This window comes from Podarcis tiliguerta, assembly GCF_965153285.1.
Source record: "Podarcis tiliguerta genome assembly, chromosome: 2".
Classification (NCBI taxonomy): domain Eukaryota; kingdom Metazoa; phylum Chordata; class Lepidosauria; order Squamata; family Lacertidae; genus Podarcis; species Podarcis tiliguerta.
The window spans coordinates 74,620,817-74,643,471 of record NC_139535.1 but is presented as its reverse complement, the minus strand read 5'-3'; the positions used below and the strand labels follow the sequence as shown (position 1 = coordinate 74,643,471).

General features: G+C 39.1%; 2 protein-coding genes across 4 annotated transcripts in view; one reads left to right on the top strand and one right to left on the bottom strand.

The window, feature by feature from the left end:
• The first annotated feature begins 136 nt into the window (after positions 1–136).
• Positions 137–22,655, top strand: part of KCNIP1 (potassium voltage-gated channel interacting protein 1) — a 536,992-nt gene continuing 514,473 nt past the window's right edge. The window contains exons 1-3 of one of the 3 annotated variants that reach the window (XM_083431001.1): positions 137–317; positions 1,626–1,716; positions 2,898–3,006. In XM_083431001.1, the coding sequence (XP_083287127.1) occupies positions 2,958–3,006 (49 nt within the window). In that variant the 5' untranslated portion in view covers positions 137–317; positions 1,626–1,716; positions 2,898–2,957. Of the gene's footprint in view, positions 318–1,619; positions 1,717–2,897; positions 3,007–22,655 lie in introns of those variants that run through there. The other 2 variants (XM_083431002.1, XM_083430993.1) reach the window with 2 other exon arrangements.
• Positions 4,329–22,655, bottom strand: part of LCP2 (lymphocyte cytosolic protein 2) — a 37,532-nt gene continuing 19,205 nt past the window's right edge. The window contains exons 5-19 of the mRNA XM_083430523.1: positions 21,392–21,423; positions 19,638–19,675; positions 17,595–17,787; positions 17,178–17,281; positions 16,570–16,639; positions 15,988–16,062; positions 14,627–14,646; positions 14,490–14,520; positions 11,797–11,883; positions 9,748–9,868; positions 8,988–9,031; positions 8,213–8,334; positions 5,593–5,679; positions 5,270–5,425; positions 4,329–4,970 (exon numbers count right to left, since the gene is read on the bottom strand). Of these exons, the coding sequence (XP_083286649.1) occupies positions 4,848–4,970; positions 5,270–5,425; positions 5,593–5,679; positions 8,213–8,334; positions 8,988–9,031; positions 9,748–9,868; positions 11,797–11,883; positions 14,490–14,520; positions 14,627–14,646; positions 15,988–16,062; positions 16,570–16,639; positions 17,178–17,281; positions 17,595–17,787; positions 19,638–19,675; positions 21,392–21,423 (1,303 nt within the window). The 3' untranslated portion in view covers positions 4,329–4,847. The remainder of the gene's footprint in view (positions 4,971–5,269; positions 5,426–5,592; positions 5,680–8,212; positions 8,335–8,987; positions 9,032–9,747; positions 9,869–11,796; positions 11,884–14,489; positions 14,521–14,626; positions 14,647–15,987; positions 16,063–16,569; positions 16,640–17,177; positions 17,282–17,594; positions 17,788–19,637; positions 19,676–21,391; positions 21,424–22,655) is intronic.

Here is a 22,655-nt window from a genome sequence, read left to right as displayed (position 1 = left end):
ACTATTTTTACCCCATTCCCCGCCCGCAGGAGGGATATTTTATGGCTGTGTGCTAATATCTTGACCCAGGTCGCGTCCCCACAATTCAGACGCTCCCTTTTTCTGCCTCGTGCTGCCGTGAGTAGCAGTGGCGTCGAGCGCGCGGGCGCGCGGATTTCCAGTTTAAAATGGTTCCTTTTGTGAGGCTTGTCGGTCAGCGGCCTCTTGCGGCGTCGCGTCAGATCTGTGGCGAAGAGAAACGCTCTCTCTGAGGAGGCGCCGACACAGGAGTCGAAACTTCTCTCTGCCCAGACTTCGAGTGGTAGTGGGGATTCGAAGTACGGCACTTAGACCCCGCCATTTAGAGTATTTCCCAATAATAAATTATCTGATAATTATAAACCGTGTTCGCTTATCTCTCCAGCACTCTCATTTCTGGTTTCCCTCAGCCACTCAGGAATTTTAATCCGCTCAACTCTTTGTTTCCATTACGTTCATTTACCTCAACATTCATCCCCTTTATTGAAATTCTGTCATATATCTATATCTATATGCACACACTAAAAAAAACCAACCCAGCCATTTCTTTAAAACAAACAACAACAACAACAACAAACAAACAAACAACCCATGGGGCTCAACTAGCAATTTTACCTTTGGACAAAATGTTCTAAATTATGTGAGCTTTCCTGGAAGTAATATTTTATACAAGTCTGGAAAGAAATGTCACTATATTTATAATCCACAAAAAAATGTTTTACATTTTCCCAATGATTTAAGGGGGAAATGACTTTACATTTGATTCCATAGAGCATACCTGATTAGTCCTAAAGTGTGCAGTGAGAAATGTAATAAAATATCAACAATGAACCTATGATTAACTTCCAAAAATGACAATATTATTACTGCAATATGATGGCACCCTCTTGTGGTTAAGGATTTTTATAAAAATGGCTGTAGCTGGTTTGAACATAAACTTCTCAGTATTTTTTCCCCCTTTACAAACAGTAAGGAAGAATTTTTGTCTTCAGCAGGTGAACTTCTTTTTATTTTCATGGTATATGCTTTCTAGGAAAACCATACAATGCCCTTTAGATAAGTAGCTACAGTCACAGACTTGGAGATGTCATAAAACTTCTGATTTCTCATTGGGATTACTTACTTTCCCTAGTTCGGAAGGATTACATCCACGCACAATGAAGACCTGATTCTTCTCTAGTCAGAGGAGCTTTTTAAAATGATGTCTCTACCAGTACCTAACATGCTTGTGGCTTGCCAGATGCAAAATTCCTTATTCCAGTGAGGTCTAAATCTCTAGCTGGTGCCAACTATACTTGTACATTACAAAATAGTTACAGCTGTGCGCTTGTATTGTGTGAACATATACTTAGACTAAAATTATTTTGCCACTGGCTTTTTTTTAGTGGTGCCAGAAGAGTCTGCTCTCTGTTTGGAGAAGGAGCTGCTTTTCTCATCACAGCTATTTTCCAATTCAGATTATACAGTTTTTAAGCCCTTTGAACAAGTGATCCTTGTAAGGAAGTTTTAACACATGAAAGTAAAATTTAAGCATATAAAGCCATCTCTCATATAATTAACCTCAAGAAAGTTACTGATTCTCATTCTGATTTCTTGGTCTTTTTTAGATGTCAAAGAATGAAGATGATCAGCAGTTTACTATTGACAATGCAATTAAAAATATGGATAAAATGTCATCTGAACTGAATAAACTTATGGGTAATTATTAATGCTACTATTGTCAGAATGAAAATAAATAAATGATTTATTTTCCTATTATGTGATGATTACTGCCTGAAGAGTTATAGGAAATGATGTATTGTATATGAATCAATATATACAAACTCGCCTAACTGCATAAGAAAATAAAGTATTATTCCACTTCCTCTTAATGCATGATGGTTATAACCTGTGCATCTCCTGTTGAAGTCACAATTATTCAGGAACACATTATTTCTGTTAATGGTAAATGTCACTGCTATGTGTCTGCAAATTTTATTTACTTCTTTCAAAAGGGGGGAAAGCTACAGCCTTCCCCTGCTCCAATTTAGTGAATGCAGGAGGGGATGAGTATGCCTCAAACTATAATTCATGGGTGGGGAACATTTGGCTTGTGGACCAAATTTGGCATTCTAGGCCTCCCCATTTGGCCCACCAGGCTGTTTTGACCAAGCGATAAACAACTGCCCTATACATGACACCAGATATCAGGCAATAGCAAGACTTGGTTGAAAGGGGCTTTGTGGGCCCTACCAGTTGGCAATGCCTGCAAAGTCTGCACAGTGCTTCCCAAGGGATCAAAAGCCAGCTAATTGTTGGACACTGGAAATGCTGACCAAAGCATTGCAAGCCCTGTGCTCAGCAGTTCCCAAGCATGGGGCTTGCAGAGCCCCTCTTGGAATATTTTCCAAGTGCCTGACAACCAGCTAACTGTTGGGTGCTTGGGAAGCTCTGTGCAAAGCCCAAACCTTGACAGTTGTCAGTCACAGGCATCATTATGACAACAGATGATTGACCAGTAGATGGTCCCAAACTCCTGTAAAACCCTGCTAAGATGGTGAGAGAAAAAGATGTGGCCAATGGGCCAAAAGCATTCCCTACTTTTGCTGTAATGGCTGTCCTTGTGGGACAACTGTTGCAGCTATCCTTCTGACATTTGGCATGTTTCAGAAGCGTTACATTTGCCTGCAAATATCTTCCAATTCTTCCCCAAATGAAAACATTGTAGCCATTTTTTAATTTCCCAATAGTAAATAGAGGGTTTGGAGGGGAGGAAGGAAGTAGATTTACCAATAGTGAAAGGGGTGTGTGTGTGTTGAAATTAGGTGCTCCCTTTCACATGGTTATAAATTTAACAGACAGACTAAATGAATAAATACAGAAATGTTGTTGTTCTACAGTAAAAACCCAACTGCTGCTTTGTGATCTTATTCTGAACTTCAGCCATCCAGCTCTAACAGATGTTTCAACAGAAGCTGATGAAAAGAAACGTGAAGAGTCCACAAATCTGTGAGTTCCTTTTATTGTCCCTGTTCATTAACCCTTTGTCAGTAGTTGGTGCTACATTTAAAAGGGCAAGTTGAAAGATAAATTTTATCTTTCCTAACTTTTTATGCCCCTGGACCATATTGTTCCTTTGAGACACTTTACAAAGTATGTCAAGTGTTGAATTTTTGAATTGCACGCTATATTTGATTACTAATTAAATTACTGTTTTTGTGTAGTTGGCATTGGTTTGTTAAGTTAGCTGGTGCTATTCTTTTATTTACTGCACATAGTAGGTGTGTACAGCAAGCTAAGGAATAAATGGGTACAAAAATATATCATCCAAATCCTCAATTTTCAAAAAAACAAAGGCGCAGTGAGCTTTTACTAGAATAGCTTCTTTTCATCCCTTGCATCTCCACTGTGCTCTACTTTTAATGGGCACAAAACTGTGCACATTTAATGTTCTTAAATAACAGAAAGAAAATATGTGTATAGTATCTTACCTTATCAGAACATAAGGATGGATTTCTTAATAAAGTGCTGCAGAATTAAGGCCAATAATCCAATCTAATTTAACGATGCAGTGAGATTTACAAAGTACTGTGATTGGTTTTGTTTTTTGAACTCAAACTGACTTTAACATCTTTAGACTGGGCTTGCCCCTGCCATGTGATGGTAACATAATTGCAAATTTGTCCTTGATAAGTCAGACGGACAGTGGCTTAAAGTTAGTGCTAAGCCATTCTTTATGTTTGTGAAGTCTAGGCAGGAATTTGAAATAATAGGAATTATTGGTACTGGATAGAATCTATGAGTATATGATTGCATTTCCTATATACATTAAAATGTACAGCTGTCATGCTGCAGTTTATGTAGCTGCCAACAGGTGGCCATGCCAGTTCCAGATGAGCAAGCGGGAACTGCAAACCACTGTGTGCAATGCCTGCCCCCTCCATTAAATGTGGCTGCAATAAGATTTACAGAGGGGGAGGCACTTCAGAAGCCACTCTTTGAAGCACCTCCTCTTCCTTTAAAAAGTGGTGGAGCTTGGGGTGAGCTGTGGTGATAGGCAAGGTGAGGTATAAAGGGAGGAGGGGTTGGCCAGGTGCAGCTGAATAGTTGGCAAAGAGGTTGGCGTGTAGGTGGAGTTGGTGAGCGGAAAGAACGGGGGCAGCAGCTCCTAGTAATTATATGAGGACTAAAGCAATACTTAAAGGGTTGTCATTTGTATTATGGGAGTCCATCTTGTACAGTGGCTAACTTGAAAAGATACATACAGAGAATGGAAGTTTATTTGTGTGAGAGAAATGGGTAGTAATAAAGGTTAGCAGTGGAAAAAGGAATATAAAAACAGATAGATACTTTATTGATTCTAGCTGCATCTGAAAATGCAGCATCTTAAACTAATTGCTGTTATCATATGTGAAATATAGTACACAGATATCGTTCCCACAAACATTAGACATTAGCATGGATACTGTGTTTGAGAGCATCAAACAACTTGAAAACACCAAGCTATTCTCAGGTGAATATGCCTATTGTATTTTATACAACACTACTCCACAAAAAGCATTCCCATGTAAAGAAATATGTACACAAATTGTAAGACCACACAGTTATTTTCAGTTTGTGTAATGTTGCATTTCAGACAGTGGCTATCACACACATGAAACTGTCTCATGAAGCGTATGCTGAGTGAGAAGTAATACACTGATGTTTTCAGTTTGAGAACTTAAGGCAAGCAATGAACTTGCATTTTAACATGAAAATAAGAGAAGTTCACCAAATATAAATCAGTTACTCTTCTGGCTTTCTCTTTCAAAGATAAATAGGTGCTCCTCCAGGAAATTTTCTGTTATCTTTTAAAGAGATCCAGCCGTGTATGTCAGCAAGCACTGCTTTCTTGAACACCGATCCTTTCCGTCTATCAGTCGAAGAGGCATTCTTCTGAAGTAATCAATTATATCAGGCACCGAAGCAAAATCCTGTGTGATTTACAGAATGTCAGTCAGTAAATGATTCTGACTATAGAGAAAGTTAAAGCAACGTAATTTTGGCTCTTTGTTTTATACAAATTGTTCTTTAGGGACAGTAAATAAACTATCTTTGGTTCTAGTTTTTGCTGTTAGCCTAGATTTGATTCTGCTCAGTTACTGTACTCTCATTTGAGAAACCTTGAAGGAGAAGTAGTAAGAAGAGTTGTCATTATGTAGAAAGTATTATATTTAATAATAAATAAATAAATAAATAAATAATAAATAAATAAAGTAACATTACATCATACCTCATTCCCTTTTGAGCTAGTTCCTAATACATACACTTTATCTTCCAGTTGGAAACGTATTGGAATATTGTATACTTTAGCACTGTAAAGCACCATCAAGACATAGGGTTGATCAGCAGCCTTCGTTGAGCTGTCCCTTACTAAGAAAGTGCCATCCTAGAAAAGTAACACATTAAAATATTTTTAAGACAGATGTAATCACAACTGTCAACAGAATTGATTGCATTTCGAAGCAAATGTGTTCAGGATTAGTCTTGGAGTGCGTGTTCAATTTCAATATTTTTCTCATATTACTATATTGATGTTATAATTTAACTCTTCACCTGGTTTATGGTCCTAAGAGCAGCTTCTGCATCTGTCCGGGTTATATTAGCGGCATACCATTCCTGATTTAGCGGGAGCTGGTTATACTTGAGCCACATGAAAAGAGAGACAAAGAGCTGTTTATTAATGAGAATATGGTATTACCAGTGTAGGGCAAAGGAGTACAGAGCTTTGAAAGGCAGGTATGGTATTTATTAACTGAATATGTTACTGGTAAGGTACCCAATCATTCTTTTCTCCTCTTTATGTTTATAACTGAAGCCATTGTTTCTTTGGGGGGGGGGGTTGCTTATGGAAGTTTGATGTGAAATTGCTGCAGCTCTTGCCCACCAGTCCAGCCCCTGTGTTAATATGACATCAATAGCAATAGCAAAATGCCAGCCCATTTTTAATTATTATTTTCTGACATTTAGTTTAGCTTTCTCCTTATCATGAAAAACAGATAAGTAAAAATAACCTGTTGTATATCTGTAGTATATATGCGTGGAAACTCCTACATGTGTTGTTGTTAATAGGCATTTCGTTATGAATGTAGTGATGGATTTGGTGGGAAGTCTCTATAACCACACTTATTATCCACACTTCCTCTTGTCCTGCTGTTTTCTCCTGGGGAAAACTGCTTTTTAGCACTTAATTGTAGTAAATGACAATTTTCTCTGGATTGATACTTGCTCTAAAATGATAGTTTTTCATCGGAAAGGAGTGGGCCAAGTGGGAAACCACTCAGACCCATGATTTTTGCACAGGACAAGCAGACGTGTGGATGAGTCCTTATGCTTGCATTTGCTCCTCACCTGAACACAACCTAGCCATTTTATTTCTAATGGCTCCAAATGCCAAAAGAAACACATCTATGTGCACTGATTGCTGCATGTTGATTTCAACAGCGCACCCAGTTTAGAGAATCTATTTTCACAAGATGTTTATACAGTATAAGACTTTAATTTCAGTACCTACAAGGGATAAATAAATAAATCCTTGCAGAACTGTTGTACAAGCTGCTGCTCCTTGCTACATATGGACTGTTTTTCTTCACCTTGTCTCACCCAGTTTTCCTATGCTTTGCTCATATGTATTCTGTTATTGGTTCTTATTAGCATATGTTTAAAAAATAAAATCATAAAATCATACAAAGCCATCCAAATACATTAGTAATCCAAACACATACAATATATAAAAGACTAGATAGTCACCATTGAGTAAATCAGGCAACTTTCAATTTAGCTTTAAAAATCTCAGCTAAATACCCTGAAACAATCTTGGTAGTTTTGGGAGTATCATCCCTCAACAAATATTGGACTACAGACTTTTTGTAAATCAATATTTTAAGCTATAAGGAAGTTACCACACCTATCAGCTAATCACCCGTTCCCATGACCCTTCTGAGTAATACCCCTCCCCACCCTCTCACTATATATATAAGGGTCTGGTGACTTCTGTTTCAGTGTATCTGAAGAAGTGTGCATGCACATGAAAGCTCATCCCAATAACAAACTTAGTTGGTCTCTAAGGTGCTACTGGAAGGATTTTTTTTATTTTGTTTCGATTACGGCAGACCAACACGGCCACCTACCTGTCTCAATAAAGAAGTTAGGAAACTTTCCGGGTCTGTATTAATGTGAATTTTTAACCAGAATTTGAAATTCATAATCCAGCCCTTAGATTCTAAGAGATGCCGGCTTAACTCTGCACACATAGCTAAATACAGTGGTACCTCTGGTTATGAACGCTCCTGGTTATGCACGCTGCGGGTTACGAGCTCCGCTAACCCAGAAGTAGGCGCTCCTGGTTGTGAACTTTGCCCCAGGATGCGGACGGAAATTGCACACAGGAGGCGCCATTAGCGAAAGCACGCTTCAGGTTAAGAATGGTTTCCGGTTACGAATGGACCTCTGGAACGGATTCAGTTCATAACCAGAGGTACCACTGTAGGAGATGCATTTTGGAGTTCCTAGAATTTGTCGGAAGGATGCTTGTACATCCTCGACTTTGTTGTTAAAGTCAGTTATCCATAAGGGAATCCCATAAAGGACTTGAAAAACACTTTTGCACTACAGACCCTAACTGCTGTAGGCACATTCTGGTTACCATAAAAAAAAATTAGAATCCTTTAATTCATGCTGCAGTGCATTTAGCTAAGTTGGTTGTCCTGTTACAATGGGTCACCCATTTTAGATTGTAATAAAAGGTGAACCCTAACTTTTAACTTGTTCGATTTAACTTGTTCCATTTCTTGATCACCAATACGCTATTTAGATGGGTGCCATTTTGAAAATACTAAGATCTTGGATTTTGAATAATTAATCGCTAGGTGATTTCCTTGGCCGTAATGAAAGAATGCTTTTAGATACCTTTGGAGCCCAATTCTGGTTCAGGAGAGGAGGAGAGTGTCATCTGCAAATAAAAGTATGGGAACTGCATAGGTCCTAACCTAGTAGGGTGGCCATTCACAATGAGTAGATGTTGTTTCATATCATTCAAAAATAGATTAAATAGATGTGGGACAAGAATACAGCCTCATATGTATGCCTTGGAAGGAACTGAGTCTGGCATTCTATCACATAAATTGTTCACTTGGAATTCACAATATATTAAACATTTTTGATGCTATTATTGCACCTTGTGGTACTGATCCATCGCTTCATTTTCAGCATTGAGAGAATGTGTGAACGGTCTGTTAGGAATTGGTAATGGTGGTCTTCCATCAGCAGGGCCTCTTGAAGCAGTTCTGCCAATATTACCTTCAGAAAAAATGAACATATTAAAAAATTAAATCCAGACGACTTAATGGACATTGGAACATGATTCTAACGAACCACACAAGCTTGACAGAGTCTTGACAAAGTAAAAATGAAATTGACTTCCGATGAGAATATGTTTCATTACAACTTAAATGCTTTAAGCAGTAACTGGCAAACTGAAGGGAAAGAGTAGACAAGTCTGATAGAAAAATAGGCCGCATAACTCACAAAATCTCACAGAAATGCAAAGCGTCAAACATGAGAAGCATTATGACAGACATTCCTAAATGCATTTATTTGATTTATATCAAGGTTAGAGAACCTGGTTCCATCTATTTGCTGATGGACTATAATGTCCATTATCCCTGGCCATTGTTCATGCTGGATGGGGATCATGGGAATTTGAATCTAAAAATAACTGGTGCGCCAGATTCCCCATTTCTGATTTAGGTTATTTCATTACTATACTGCTCTAAAACCTTGTAATTCAAGACCTTGTAAAACAAAACAACTTGTGTTCAGACAACCAATGCTTCATAAATTTGCATTGTCACAAAATATTTAATGGAAAAGCTGTTAGTTTGTACTGGCAGCAATCATATGTTTTGAAAATCTAAGCCTGAATATTTATGAGGTATTTATACAGTACATACTTGGCTGAAAATGTGGTGGTAGTGATCCACTTGATGAAAGAGTGCTGTAAAAATAAACAAAGTACAAATGAGATCTGATACTTTGTAAGTGACTAGTTTTATATCTTAGAAATGAGGCCAGAAAATACTTGCTGGTATAGCAGAATTGGTTGCAGGTTGCAACTCTTCTCTTGTTTCAAATTGTTTGTGGGAATCCACAGGATGAATAAAGGAACTATCCGGGACAATGTGTGTATGTTTATGTGTGTGTGTGTGTGTACTCTTATCTATAGTATGGGAACATAGTCATTACAGAACTATGCCCACAGAAGCCAGTTTTAAACTGGTATAGCTGGGTGGGGAGGGAGTGGAAAACAGTTACAGTGGTACCTTGGGTTAAGTACTTAATTCGTTCCGGAGGTCCATACTTAACCTGAAACTGTTCTTAACCTGAAGCACCATTTTAGCTAATGGGGCCTCCTGCTGCTGCCGCGCCGCCGGAGCACAATTTCTGTTCTCATCCTGAAGCAAAGTTCTTAACCTGAAGCAATATTTCTGGGTTAGCGGAGTCTGTAACATGAAGCATATGTAACCTGAAGCGTACGTAACCCGAGGTACCACTGTACTGGAGTTAGTCTCAATCATGTGAGCAGGATGAATTGCCCTTACTGCATTTGATTCTCATAGAATTTAATTCTCTTATAGAATTAAGAATAGCAATGAACAAGTTCCACATAATGTATAATAGCACACAACTAATGGTCAGTTCAATTCAACAAACCTTTCTGCACCAGGTATTGTCTTGGGTGGTAAAAGGCTCTGTTTAGAATGCGGCTTAGGAGATCTGATTGGAAATGTGTTACATTGCAAAAATGGCTGGGGAACTGACCTGTGGTGAATATCTGCAAAACACACACACCAAAAACAAAAACACAGTTAACTGACTCAGATTGGGACAGTGAACAAGAGATTTGTGGAACTACTCAGTTTGTTTTGGAAAAGCTTAGGCATTTCTGACTCATATTCTGGAATTCATTTCAGATTCAAAATGCTGTAGTTCCAGCATAGAAACTATGAGACTTGAGGTTCCAGCAGTTTCACTGACAGAGTAGGCTTCACCTTGCATGAACAAAATAACACATTGCATTTATTATTACTATTATTATTATAGTTTTAGTTTTTAATAGCCCACCTTTTTCCCTGACAGGGACTCAAGGCAGCTTACAGATAAAAATAAGAACTGCTAAAAATTAATCATTCAAAACTATTAAATCCTGATAGAATTAATGCTACATTAAAGCGCTTGCACAAATTTAGTATAGTAAGTTTCTGCACAAGAAACCTCTGTCAGTGGCAGAGGAACCCCCTCCGGCAGCCAGGATGGCGCAGCCTGTATGGACTGTGCATGTGTGGCATCCTGCATGTGCGCACTCTGTATGGAATGCTGCACATGTGCAGTCTATATGGGCTGCCGCTCGCGAGCGGCATCCCGTATGGACACCGTGCAAGCGGCAGCCCATACGGACTGCGCATGTGCGGCGACCGTACGGGATGCTGCACATGCACAGTCTGTACGGGATGCCACTTGCACACGGCGGCCATATGGTCTGTCACTTGCACGGCGTCCGTACAGGCTGCCATGCGAGCGGCATCCCATATGGACGGTGTGCGAACGGCACCCATACAGACTCCGTGCGCCCTCGGCCGCTCTAGAGCTGGGGGGAGGCAGGGGCCATCCTGTCACCCCTTCCAAAGTGGCACCCAGGGTGGCCTGCCCCCGATGCCCCCCCTTCCTACGCCCCTGACCTCTGTGACTATACAGTGAGAACCACAGCTTCCAGGAAGATTTCTGAATTTATGATAAAATCTGCCCATTTTTGTTAGGTTCCATATCCATCCTGGTGTATTACTAACACTGGTAAAACTGCAGATTTGCTGTCAAATTACTTATTTGGTGAAATTTGGTATCACTAACATACACTGAAATGCTAGTGGCTGGTAGCCACTTAAAAATGCCCGAAATTCCTGAGATCGCCTTGCTTGGTTCACCCAGTCTTGACGGTGATTTCACGGTTCTAAGAGAGAAGCTCCCCATGTTCCTTGTTCAATATTTTAGCAGACTGAAGCAGATGCTTGTGGTCAATACTGATAGGCGTAACTGTGCGCAAGGTATTCAGCATTCAGGGCTTTATAGATCAAAATAAGTTGTTGTTGTTTAGTCGTGTCCGACTCTTCGTGACCCCTTGGACCAGAGCATGCCAGGCACTCCTATCTTCCACTGCCTCCTGCAGTTTGGTCAAACTCATGTTGGTAGCTTCGAGAACACTGTCCAACCATCTCATCCTCTGTCGTCCCCTTCTCCTTGTGCCCTCAATCTTTCCCAGCATCAGGGTCTTTTCCAGGGAGTCTTCTCTTCTCATGATGTGGCCAAAGTATTGGAGCCTCAGCTTCAGTATCTGTCCTTCCAGTGAGCACTCAGGGCTGATTTCCTTAAGAATGGATAGATTTGATCTTCTTACAGTCCATGAGACTCCCAAGAGTCTCCTCCAGTACCATAATTCAAAAGCATCAATTCTTCAGCGATCAGCCATCTTTATGGTCCAGCTCTCAAAATAAGTACATGGGAAGAAAAAACCACTAGGAGGCAGACAACTATATATTCTATTAACTGAAATTTCCAAGCAGCTTTTAAAGGCAAACTTATGTAGGCTACTCTTGAAGATAAAGACAAATATAACAGTGAAGGCTGAATCTGATAAATTAAGGATTAGTTTTACATAATTTTTCTGGAGCACAGTTGCTGAAAGAAAATAATCTTGGCTACCATTACATTTTAGGATTCCACGCATGGAGATGGGTCCAGTAGTATTCCAATGTGGCAATCCTGAAAGCAGTTTAATTTGAGTTCCAGTGAAATAAAGTGGAATTTAGTATCACCTTTTTCTTCCTTCAGATTTCCTTAGAAATTTGCCAACTTTCTAGGAAGCCTTTTACTTAGCTCCTTAGTGGTCATCTCTAACTGGAAGAAGGCCTAAGCAAGCTGAACTGCATGCTCAAATAAATATAAACAATAATGATAGTAATAGGAATAATTAAGAAATACATTACATACTGCCATCTTCCATCTGAAAGAAGAAGAAGAGTTAGCATTAGGGTTGTCACTTAATTAAAGATATATTAGCTGATTATCATGGGCTGTATTCAAAGCAGTACTAAGGAGAGTGTTCTATCAGTGCAAGCATTCTTCTTGCCTGATGGAAAAATCTTCCCTCTCCTCCCCTTGTGTGCTGTTCTGGGGGTTCTCCTGACCCCCCCCCCAGCAAATGTGGAGAGGGTGGGGGAGAATGAGGGGGAAGTCCTGTTTTGCTAGCGGGAATCATTGTGTTGGCTTCTGCTAGTGCAACAATTTAGTTGAATATGGCTCTAATAAGCATATGTCATATGAACTAAATAGCTTTAAAGGCAAAAAAGCATTATTTCTTCTTTTAGATAATGCACATGTATCACATGCACAGCAGGTATCATCTTAGAATAGTTATTTTCTCTAGTTTTATTTTCTCTAGCCTTCATTCAGGAAAACAGCTTGTTTTATTAGAAGGTATGTGATGTAGTTCTTAAAGTTAGGCAGATGTGAGCCTAATCTGTTCCTGGAGCAGGAAATGTTTTCAGATCAAGGAACAGTGAGATTTAAACACTTGGCTCCCCCCAAAATAAGATTCAATTGTAGCAAATTAAATACAGTTTCTACACTTTCTCAAAAATGCATACTTACTTCTGTCTTCCTTTCTGCTAGCTGATTGTTCCTATAGGAAAGAAAGATAAAAATAATTGTATGTATCATGAGAATAGCTGGTACACTCAATATTTAAGAAAAAACATTGCTTGCAATTTACTGCCTAGTTATTTTGCTAATCAACCTCCATCAAGGAGGCCAGAATTTAAAATTTTAGTTTCTAGGTGAAAATGCGTTTGTTATAAGCAAGGAACACCCATCTTGGGAACTGAGCATAAAAGAGCCTTGCTGGATCAGAAGTCCCATCTAAGCTATCATCCTGTTCTCACAGTGGCCAGGTGCCTATGGGAAACTTGCAAACAGGACTCAAGTGCAACTCTCCACTTGTAATTCCAGCAGCTGGTATTCAGAGGCATACTGCCCCCAGCAGTAATAGCTTAGCCCTCCATTCATTTATCTGATCCTTTTAAAGTCATCCAAACTGGTGGCCATCACTATATCCTGTGGGAGAGAATTCCAGAGTGTAGCTGTGTGCTGAGTGAAGAAGTATTTTCATCAGCCCTGAATTTTCCAACATTTAGCCTCATTGGATGGCCTTAAATTCTAGTATTACGAGAAAGGGGAAAAAACCCTCTATCCACTTTGTCTGTACCATGTATAATGTACACCTTTATCATGTCTCCTGTTACTTGCCTTCTCCCCCTAAACCGAAAACTCCCACATATTGCAACCTTTCTTCATAGGGGAGTTGTTATAGCTCCTTAATCTTTTCTAAAGCTTTTCCAGCTGGACAATGCCCTTCATGAGCTGAGATGATCAGAACTATACACAATATTCCAAGTGGGGATGCACCACAGATTGGTATAATGACATTATGATCTTGGCATTTTTATTTACCATTCCTTGCCTAATAATCCCTAGTATAGAATTTGCCTTTTTCAAAGCTATGGCACCCTGTATTGACATCTTCTTCAAGCTATCCACTACAACCCAAGGTCTTGTTCTAGATCATTTGCTGCTGGTTCCACCCCTACTAGTGTATATATGACATTACAGTTTTATGCCCAAATGTGTATCAGTTTACACTTGCTTACATTAAATTGTGCTTCTCATTTTAATGCCCATACACTTGGTCTGGAAAGTTCCTTTTGGAGCTCCTCATAATCCCTTTTTATTTTAACCATTCTGACCAATTTGACTACCTTACTGCTTACCCCCTAACTCTAAACTATTAATGAACAAGTTAAAAAGCACAGGACCCAATACGGAACTTTGGAGGACACCCACTTCTACATCTTTCTATTGGGAGAACTACCTATTAATTCCTACTCTTTTCTTGTTTCTTAACCAATTCCTGGTCCATAAGAGGGCTGTCGTCTTATCCTATGTAACACATTAATCTTGCACATTTTCCTTCAGTTTAACTTTTTTAAAGATGACTCTCTGCTAAATCATTACTCTTTGCTTGAACATTCAGTTACAAATGTATTTCATTCCAATTACAAAATGAACCCACCCACCTACCATTGCAAAATATGTTATTATATGGCAGAAAAAAGCCTGAGTATTCATCTTCTGACAAGTGGACCAAAGGCATGCTAGATATTAGAGCTATGCAACCAATATATTAGTAGGAAGGTCAGGAAATAACAAATCACTATATTACATATTTTGTATGCTTACACTAAGTGGTTTGTTTTTTTTTAAATGTAAATGTAGGTTTACTTTATAGGTGGTGGCATCCTTCTAGAGGCAGCATTGTTTCTGTCATAGCTATCAGCTGATGGTACTGGAGGCTTCTTTATCTTTTCTAACTCTTTTCTAAAATAAAAGAGAAAAACAGCAAAGAATGGGGTTGATTACTTTTGGTCTGTCATGCTAAGCAGTTAATTGTGATAACTTGTGTCACAGAAAATAAAATATTTACCTCAGCTGAGGGGTCAAAGGCTATAAGGAAGGAATAAAGGAAGGCCAAATTAAATGAAAGGGTAATACATATATTTAAAACGGATTAAAATGTAATACAGTAGAAGTGAAGACATTTCTTACCATTTTGCCTGAAAAGATGAAATAAAAAGAAAAAAAAGTTAGTTAAAGTAGCTAGCTATGATCGGTGACCACTGTCATGATCAAGTTTAATTGTGTGACTTTAGGACTGTCACAATTTGACTCTGAGAGTATGTTTGTTAACCTACTGCATAGAATACAAAAATAGGTGGTATATTCTCTTCTCTCTCTCATAAATCTAAGACAACCTATATGGTATCTCTGAAAATGAATGTGTTCACGTGATTATTTCCTTTTCACAAAGCAAGTATGTCACTGACACCTGAGTTGTAAATCTCTCTTTACTTTGGCATGTCTGAGGATAGGAATATACAGTGCGTCAACCCTATCTATTTCCTTTTACCAGCTTTTAAATGTTGTGATAACCTCTAGAGAAGCAATAAGGTAAAACATTTCATACTTGTATTACTGAAGCTAAACTGAATTAATTTATAAGCATGCAACTTACTAAGGAAAGTTTGCAGTATTTGAAATGCTAAAAGACTGTGACTCTTGAGAGCCTGTCTTATTGTTCAAGTCTATTCACCACTACACCTTATTAACAGTTGCTACTTCTGTTACTTTAACTGATATTTTAGATTGCCTTTTTCTGATTATCTCTCAGAATCAGGCAGTAATGTATAATGATGAAGTTTAACTTAAAATGCTACTACAGTGAATTAACTTTTCCTTTCTAATCACCATCAAACCATATCAAGTTTTTCAGAAGGACATCTTGCTATGTTTTGCCCACAGTAGCCCACAGTTTGACTTTTCAGGTCATAGTTGTAAGTTTTGTAGTAGCTTGTGGCACATGTTTGTTCATAGCCTCCCCATTTATGTTACAGGTAGGTAGCTGTGTTGGTCTGCTGTAGTTGAAACAGAATAAAAAAATTCCTTCCAGTAGCACCTTAGAGACCAACTAAGTTTGTTATTGGTATGAGCTTCCATGTGCATGCACACTTCTTCAGATACACTGAAACAGAAGCCACCAGACCCTTATGTATAGTGAGAGGGTGGGGAGGGGTTTTACTCAGAAAGGTGGTGGGAATGGGTGATTGGCTGATAGGTGTGGTAACAACACCCATTCACACCACCAGTCTGAGTAAAACCCCTCCCCACCCTCTTACTATATATAAGGGTCTGGTGGCTTCTGGAAGGATTTTTTTTATTGTGCTTCCCCAGCTTATTTTAGTGCTTTGTATAATGTCTGGCAGTTTATAGCTGTGAACCAATGCCTACCTGATCGTAGGTTGTCTCTGTCAAATGGAGGCCCAGATTTTTCCAGTGAGGGCTTTTTGCTTCGATCTATGGGAGCTGGTGATAGCGAGAAACAAAAAATATTTTGTTAAACTTGGTGCTAATACTTTATTTTAGACTTTTAAAACCCCTCTACATTCAGAGAATACTCAAGCAGTTTACAGTTATCTGGTACAAAACATAACACAGATCATAAAATAGTATTAAAAGCTTAAAAAAAGAAGACTTAAGAATGGCAGAAATAAAGTTGACTAATTTGGGACAATTTGGAAAAAAATTAAAGCTTTCAACACTGAAAACATAAAAATGTTGGGGCTTGCTTCACTTCTAAGTGAAGTGAATTCCTGACAGCTGTCTGGATATGAATTTCAGCGCAGTACTGTATTTGAGTAATTCTTATAAAGTAATATTCCTTTTTAGAGTTAAAATAAAAAATTGTTCAACTATTAGTTGCAGGTTGTGGGAAAAGCTGGAAGGACAGATGTAAAAATAATGCTTTATGTTTAAAGCAATGTAAATATACTAAAGGATGCAGTTTTTAAAAGGTTAAATAAAAGCACTTACGTGTAAAGGGTTTGATGCTTTTTTCTCTGATACTCTCATTATTGCTTGAAGGAGAAAGGAAATATGGCTGCTAAAATAATAGATTTAGTAAATACTGTGTCTAGCAAAATGGTAATTATAGACTTGATTTTAATCTACTGATATTATTTGAAGGTATTTCATAGCTGCCAACCAGTGTTCAAAATAACCAGGTATCACAGATCGGTATCACAGACCTGTTGCTTTCCTGTTTTACTTCCTCCACCCCCACCCCCCATGTTTGGATCTATTTCCAGTTAAACTAGGGTTGTGAATCTACGCAATTTTGAAACATGCTGAATTTTTTGTTTTTGTTTTGCTAGTCCAGTGCTGATTGACATGTGCAGTGTAATCTGGCCATACTAGATACTGGCCAACTACAACAAAATAATGCTAACAACTGGTGACATTTTCAGAAATAGGGCTGGTGAATTATTCTGGCAAGGTATTAAAAAGGCTTTTCGAAAGCTGATAGACAGTTGTGTATGAGTTCCTCACTGATTGACTGTGGTTTGCTATGCACTTAATCCGCAGGGAAAAAAGAAATACAAAATGAAACAGTACATTCTTTCTGCACCAATGGAACCTACCCCAGGGCTTCTGCCTCCACTTGGTGGTACAGGGGAAGATTCAGGCCTTTTTGGTGGAATGGGAGGCTGAGTAGATATTTTAGACCTTTCTGCCGGATGTCGATCTGAAGAAAGGAATAATGTTAAAAAGACACATCTTTATATACTTTGAGATGTCATTTGAGAGAACTAAATCAATCCATTCAGGAAATAAAGCACATTTTCAAGCTTGTAGTTGGTTTACCCAGAAGGGGGCACAAAAATGTTATGAAAGCTCAAGTAAAATGAAGTTTTAAAATGAATTATTTTAAAATTTCCAATAAGAGTTGGTATTTAGAAAACAAAAAAATGTTTTCTGTGTCTCTTTCCCAAAACTAGGCAATACTCTCTAATGCATTTCATAAATGAAAAGTGTGAAAGAACATTTAACATGGTTACCAATGTATTCTGAGGCAGCTGGTATTAAAGTGGGAGGAAATAAGGTGTTTCGGTGTGTGTCATCATCATTTGATGGAGGAGGTTCATAATCTGCTTCATCTTCAGCACCATCTTGATCATTGGGTGTTTCATAGTCCACACCATCTTCATGCTCTGGGTCATCTGGGCTTTCATAATCATCATCACTTTCATCCTGTCAAAACAGAAGTATCAGACTGTCAAAAATATCTTATTGTAGCAAGGTTGTATTGTTACATCCCATTGCTGAATGAAAGTGAATTCTAGAGTTCATGAGAAATTGTAACAAAGCCTTATTCATTTAAATTGGGGAAGAATGATACATTAAAAACTCACAGGGTTGAATAAATGGGAATTGTTTACTAGTGATTGTGTTATGATGGTGCTACAGCAGAGAAGACTAGCGTCTTCTTGGAGACATCCTTTGTGTACAGTAGGGATAGCCAACCTACAGCCCTTCAGATGTGGACTACAACTCCCATCATCCCTGACCACTGGCCACACTGGCTGGTGCTGATGGGAATTTCACTCCAAAACATCTAGATGGCACTATGTTGGCTACACCAACATAGTGGTGCCAACATTACATTAGAACAGTGTTAGTGTTGTGGAGGAGGGAAAAATACATTTTGTTCAATTTAGTATACTAGCAATCTACTGAATCAAGAAACGTGATACACTGCCTATGAGGCTGGCAAGAAGGCTTAAGCTGGAGGGTGGGCACATCACTTGGATACACAGCAGACAGGCTGAAGACCAGCTGCTTTTGCAGAAGGAAAACCTAATCACTTCCATCAGCAACAATACTGTATCTGATACTGCAGGACTGTAGCTATCTGGGAGCTCTATACACCAGCCACCAGCAGATTGTTTATTGGGTACCACTTTAGCCTGTATATTAGAAGAAGTTTGAGTTATAGTACAAGTGTCTGCAGAGAGCTAGGGAATGGGCCTCAACCCAGAGCTCCCTCAGCCGCACTGATGCTCTTGTTCCTATGTGAATCTGGTATACTCAGCTTTGGGATTTATAGTGCTATTTAGGCTACAATGCTAGCCTGCCTGAGCATCCAGTCAGCCTGCACATCCAGTCAGTCTGAGTATCCAATCTCAGAAGACCAGGCCGTATAAAGTTAAGGCCCAAAAGTTTGATCAACCTGAGCAACTTGTTTCTGGTATGAAAACTTTGGGCTGTATTCAACTACGTCTTACTGTGAAGAGACCTATTATAATTAATATATTATGTTCATTAATCTCAATGGGTCTACTCTGTGCAACACTTTATTGAATAATACCCTTTGCCTAGCTCCTACTTTTTTAATGGATGCTGCCTTGAAACACAAACTCTTCTTGACTTTGACCCCTCTGATTATATTTTTAGAGACTCCATTCACATTCAAGGAAATATGAGTAAATGCCCCTGCAGACCTTCCCTGTCGTGGACTGAGCACACAGAGCAATACACACAGGGACACTGGGGTGGTGGGTGGGGCTTGTGTATGAACACAGAGTGAACATGCCCTCTTGTGCCTTCATATACTCAGATGCAACATCAGGGTATCAGAGAAGAAGAGAAGAGAACAAAACCCTCATAGGTGAACTCCTATGGCACTTGTCTTATGAGCTGTAGGATTCAGTTATATTTGCTTCAAGCATTTAATTGTGCCAATCGAATAAGATTTCTCAGACTGGCCCTCCAGTGAAACATTGGCAACCAGTCAATTGGAAATATATTATTTACATATGTGCCCCCTCCAAACATGCCTCTATTTCCTTGAACCTGTAGAATAGGCAAGCAGCTGGCCTTTCTGAACAGTCCCAGAGAATGAGATAATCAGGGATGTTTACTCCATATATCTTAAAATGTTGAAGAAATCTTATTTTTTATTTTGTCAAGTTTCAATAGCAGCTTCAGCCCGAAACAACCTACACTGGATGTCTCTAAAGAGGAACATATGAGTGCAGTGATACTTGCCATGTCATTCTTTTAAGCTGAATACGTTTGTAGTGTCGATAAAAAATACTTACAAAGGAAGACCAACCATCACCTTCATCTTGTCTATATTCTATGGAAAGGCAACAAAAATCACACAGCAGCTATAAATCTCCAAGTTCATGATAGTTTCACAATTAACAATTAAATAACTACAAGAATAGTTGTGGCAGACATTAATGAAACAGCCAAGGCTGATTCACACATGCATACATATTACCTGGTCAGTCACCAGTCAATAGGTATCTGATGTATGGCCTCAATTGAGAAACATTGTATAAAGTGATATAAAAGCTCTCTGGGTATTGTTTGATGATGTTCATTTCTCACATATTGCCATATGAATAGGAAAATAAGGAAAGTTCCAGATGCACAACTCAGCAAATTTTAGATAACCAACACATTTGTGATTAATATATAATGATCTCTATCTAATAATACATGATTTATTAGGTCAAAAATTACTATTGTGTGCACATGATCCAATTTCCACTAGGGAAGAAAGTATTCAATTCTGCAGCTCTGGCACCAATCATCAATTGGCATATATGTTAAGATAAAACCTTAACAGTAAATTCTAGTGTCATAAAAATCACATTAAAATCTGACCATATGCTCTGTAAAAGGATTGTTTTGGCTATATGAGATTTCAAAAGAAGCACTTTCACTGTATGGCCCAGGCCCAGATCTGAGGTACATACCTTGGCTTAATAAGCTGTGGTATGCATGATCTCTATCCTCATACTGCCCTTTCCTTTCTCTATAGTCACCAGGATAAAAACAAGTTAGGATCTTAAACCAGTGTCAAGTTTCTGGTTTCTTGGTTCTGGTAACCATACCACAAAACAGGAAACAACAGAAGACTTCCTCTTTTGAGAGAAGAGGGAAAAGCCAGCATGAGAATGGAGTATAGAGGCAAAAGGGGCTCTTGCAGATATTGCCTTATTAAGTGGAAAATGTAACTCCAAACTAGGCTTCTTGAGCAGCTTTACAACTGCATGAGTGTACAATTGCTTCTTTGAAAATATATCAGAATTAGAAATTCTGTAAAGCTACATTACTATGGATCGGTATTTCTTGTGCTACATTTTGTTTATAAACACTGCCATGTTATATATTTCCCCACTTTAGCTTCCATTGTTTAAAAAGTCACTGAATAAGAAAAGGTTTGATCCAGTTAAAACTTGCATTTAGGCTCCACTGAAATAAATGTGAAAAGTTAGACATAACTTAAGTGCCATTGATTTTAATAGGAACTAAATGCGATTAACTTAGGGAGCAATCAAAACCAATGATTTGTTGGGATGAGAGGGGTTTGGAAAAGATGAATTTCTGGCTGAGCCTGGGCTCAGCTGGGGCTATGTTGGCTAAAGTCTGCCGTCCTGGCTCAACTGTACATACACTGTGTGAGTCTTCCATTCTGGCTCAGCTTCTTCTGCTGAATGGAAAACCAACACAGTGTGTATCCAAACTCTTATTCCAAACTCCATTCAGGTCATGTAACCTAGCAACCCAGTGGAAACTGAGTAGCAAAAAGGGTGGTGCAAGTCAAACTCAATTTTTAAGATTTAGTTTCTCCTCCGCTAGTCTTGGACTGCTCCTTTAAAAAGTCTGCACCAGCACAGTCTACCATGGTGTAAATTACAATGTCTTCCTATAGTTTGGATTGCTCTGTTAGTCTGGATCAAATCCATAGACAGAGAACACTACAGAACAAAACTGAATTTAAAGAGGGTGGCTTCTAAATATCTGGAACGTGGACACAGATATAAATTGGCAATGTATTTACCTGGATTTTCAGGTACCTTCTGTGTTTGTGACCTGCAGCAATTTTGGGAGGAAAATGAGAAAGTTAATATTTCACATTTCAATTATAAATTGAATATATTTGAGGTGATCATTATAATACCTAGCCATCATGTATCCAAATAAATGTGCATTTTAACCAACATCATTTAGGCAAAATGTGCCAAAATACAGTGCCTAAAATGATAAAGGGACGCGGGTGGCGCTGTGGGTTAAAGCCTCAGTGCCTAGGCCTTGCCAATCGAAAGGTTGGCGGTTCGAATCCCCGCGGCGGGGTGCACTCCCGCTGTTCAGTCCCAGCGCCTGCCAACCTAGCAGTTCGAAAGCACCCCTGGGTGCAAGTAGATAAATAGGGACCGCTTACTAGCGGGAAGGTAAACAGCGTTTCCGTGTGCGGCTCTGGCTCGCCAGAGCAGCGATGTCACGCTGGCCATGTGACCCAGAAGTGTCTTCGGACAGCGCTGGCCCTTGGCCTCTTTGAGTGAGATGGGCGCACAACCCTAGAGTCTGTCAAGACTGGCCCGTACGGGCAGGGGTACCTTTACCTTTACTTTAAAATGATAAAAAGTAAAATCCTGGCAAAGTGCAAAACACTTGGAAGAATAAGGTTGTGTGGTTAAACAGATGCCATTTTGCCACTCTCCTGCGAGATTCCCCAACTCTGCCTCTCTTTGCTGCCTGTAGTTTTCTGAGGCAAAAAACTTTGCAGCACACTGACATGATGTGTTTGGTATTACTTTGTTGCCAGGGAGGAAAGCAAGGAATAAATAGAGTACTGGTGTTTTTAGCAACAATCAGAGGTATCCTACAGCTTCTTGTTGCTGCCTCAGATACTTCCTTTGAGCAAATACAGTAAATTCACAAATGAGTATCTTGTTTTGCAGTTTTGAACCACAAGCTGGTTGAGGCCAGTGCTCTTTCCATGAACATTGAGGGGGAAATAAGTTTCTCTTTTTAAAAAGCTAAAACCTCAGAAGTAGCATTTTAAAGCAGGAGCAACTGACTGCCCCAGCAAACCGTTCTCAGCTTAAGTAGCCCAGTGTGCTCCTCTGGGATATATACAAACCACAATAACCTCTGAAGTGGTTTACAAGGATACAATACAATACAAGGATACAATACAATACAGAATATATATATATATATATATATATGCAGGTTTTGGTGTCCTCGGGTGTCTTCCCGTGTAAAAGTTGGGGTGTCTAGGCGACGTTTCGACGAGGTCTCACTCGTCATCTTCAGGCTGG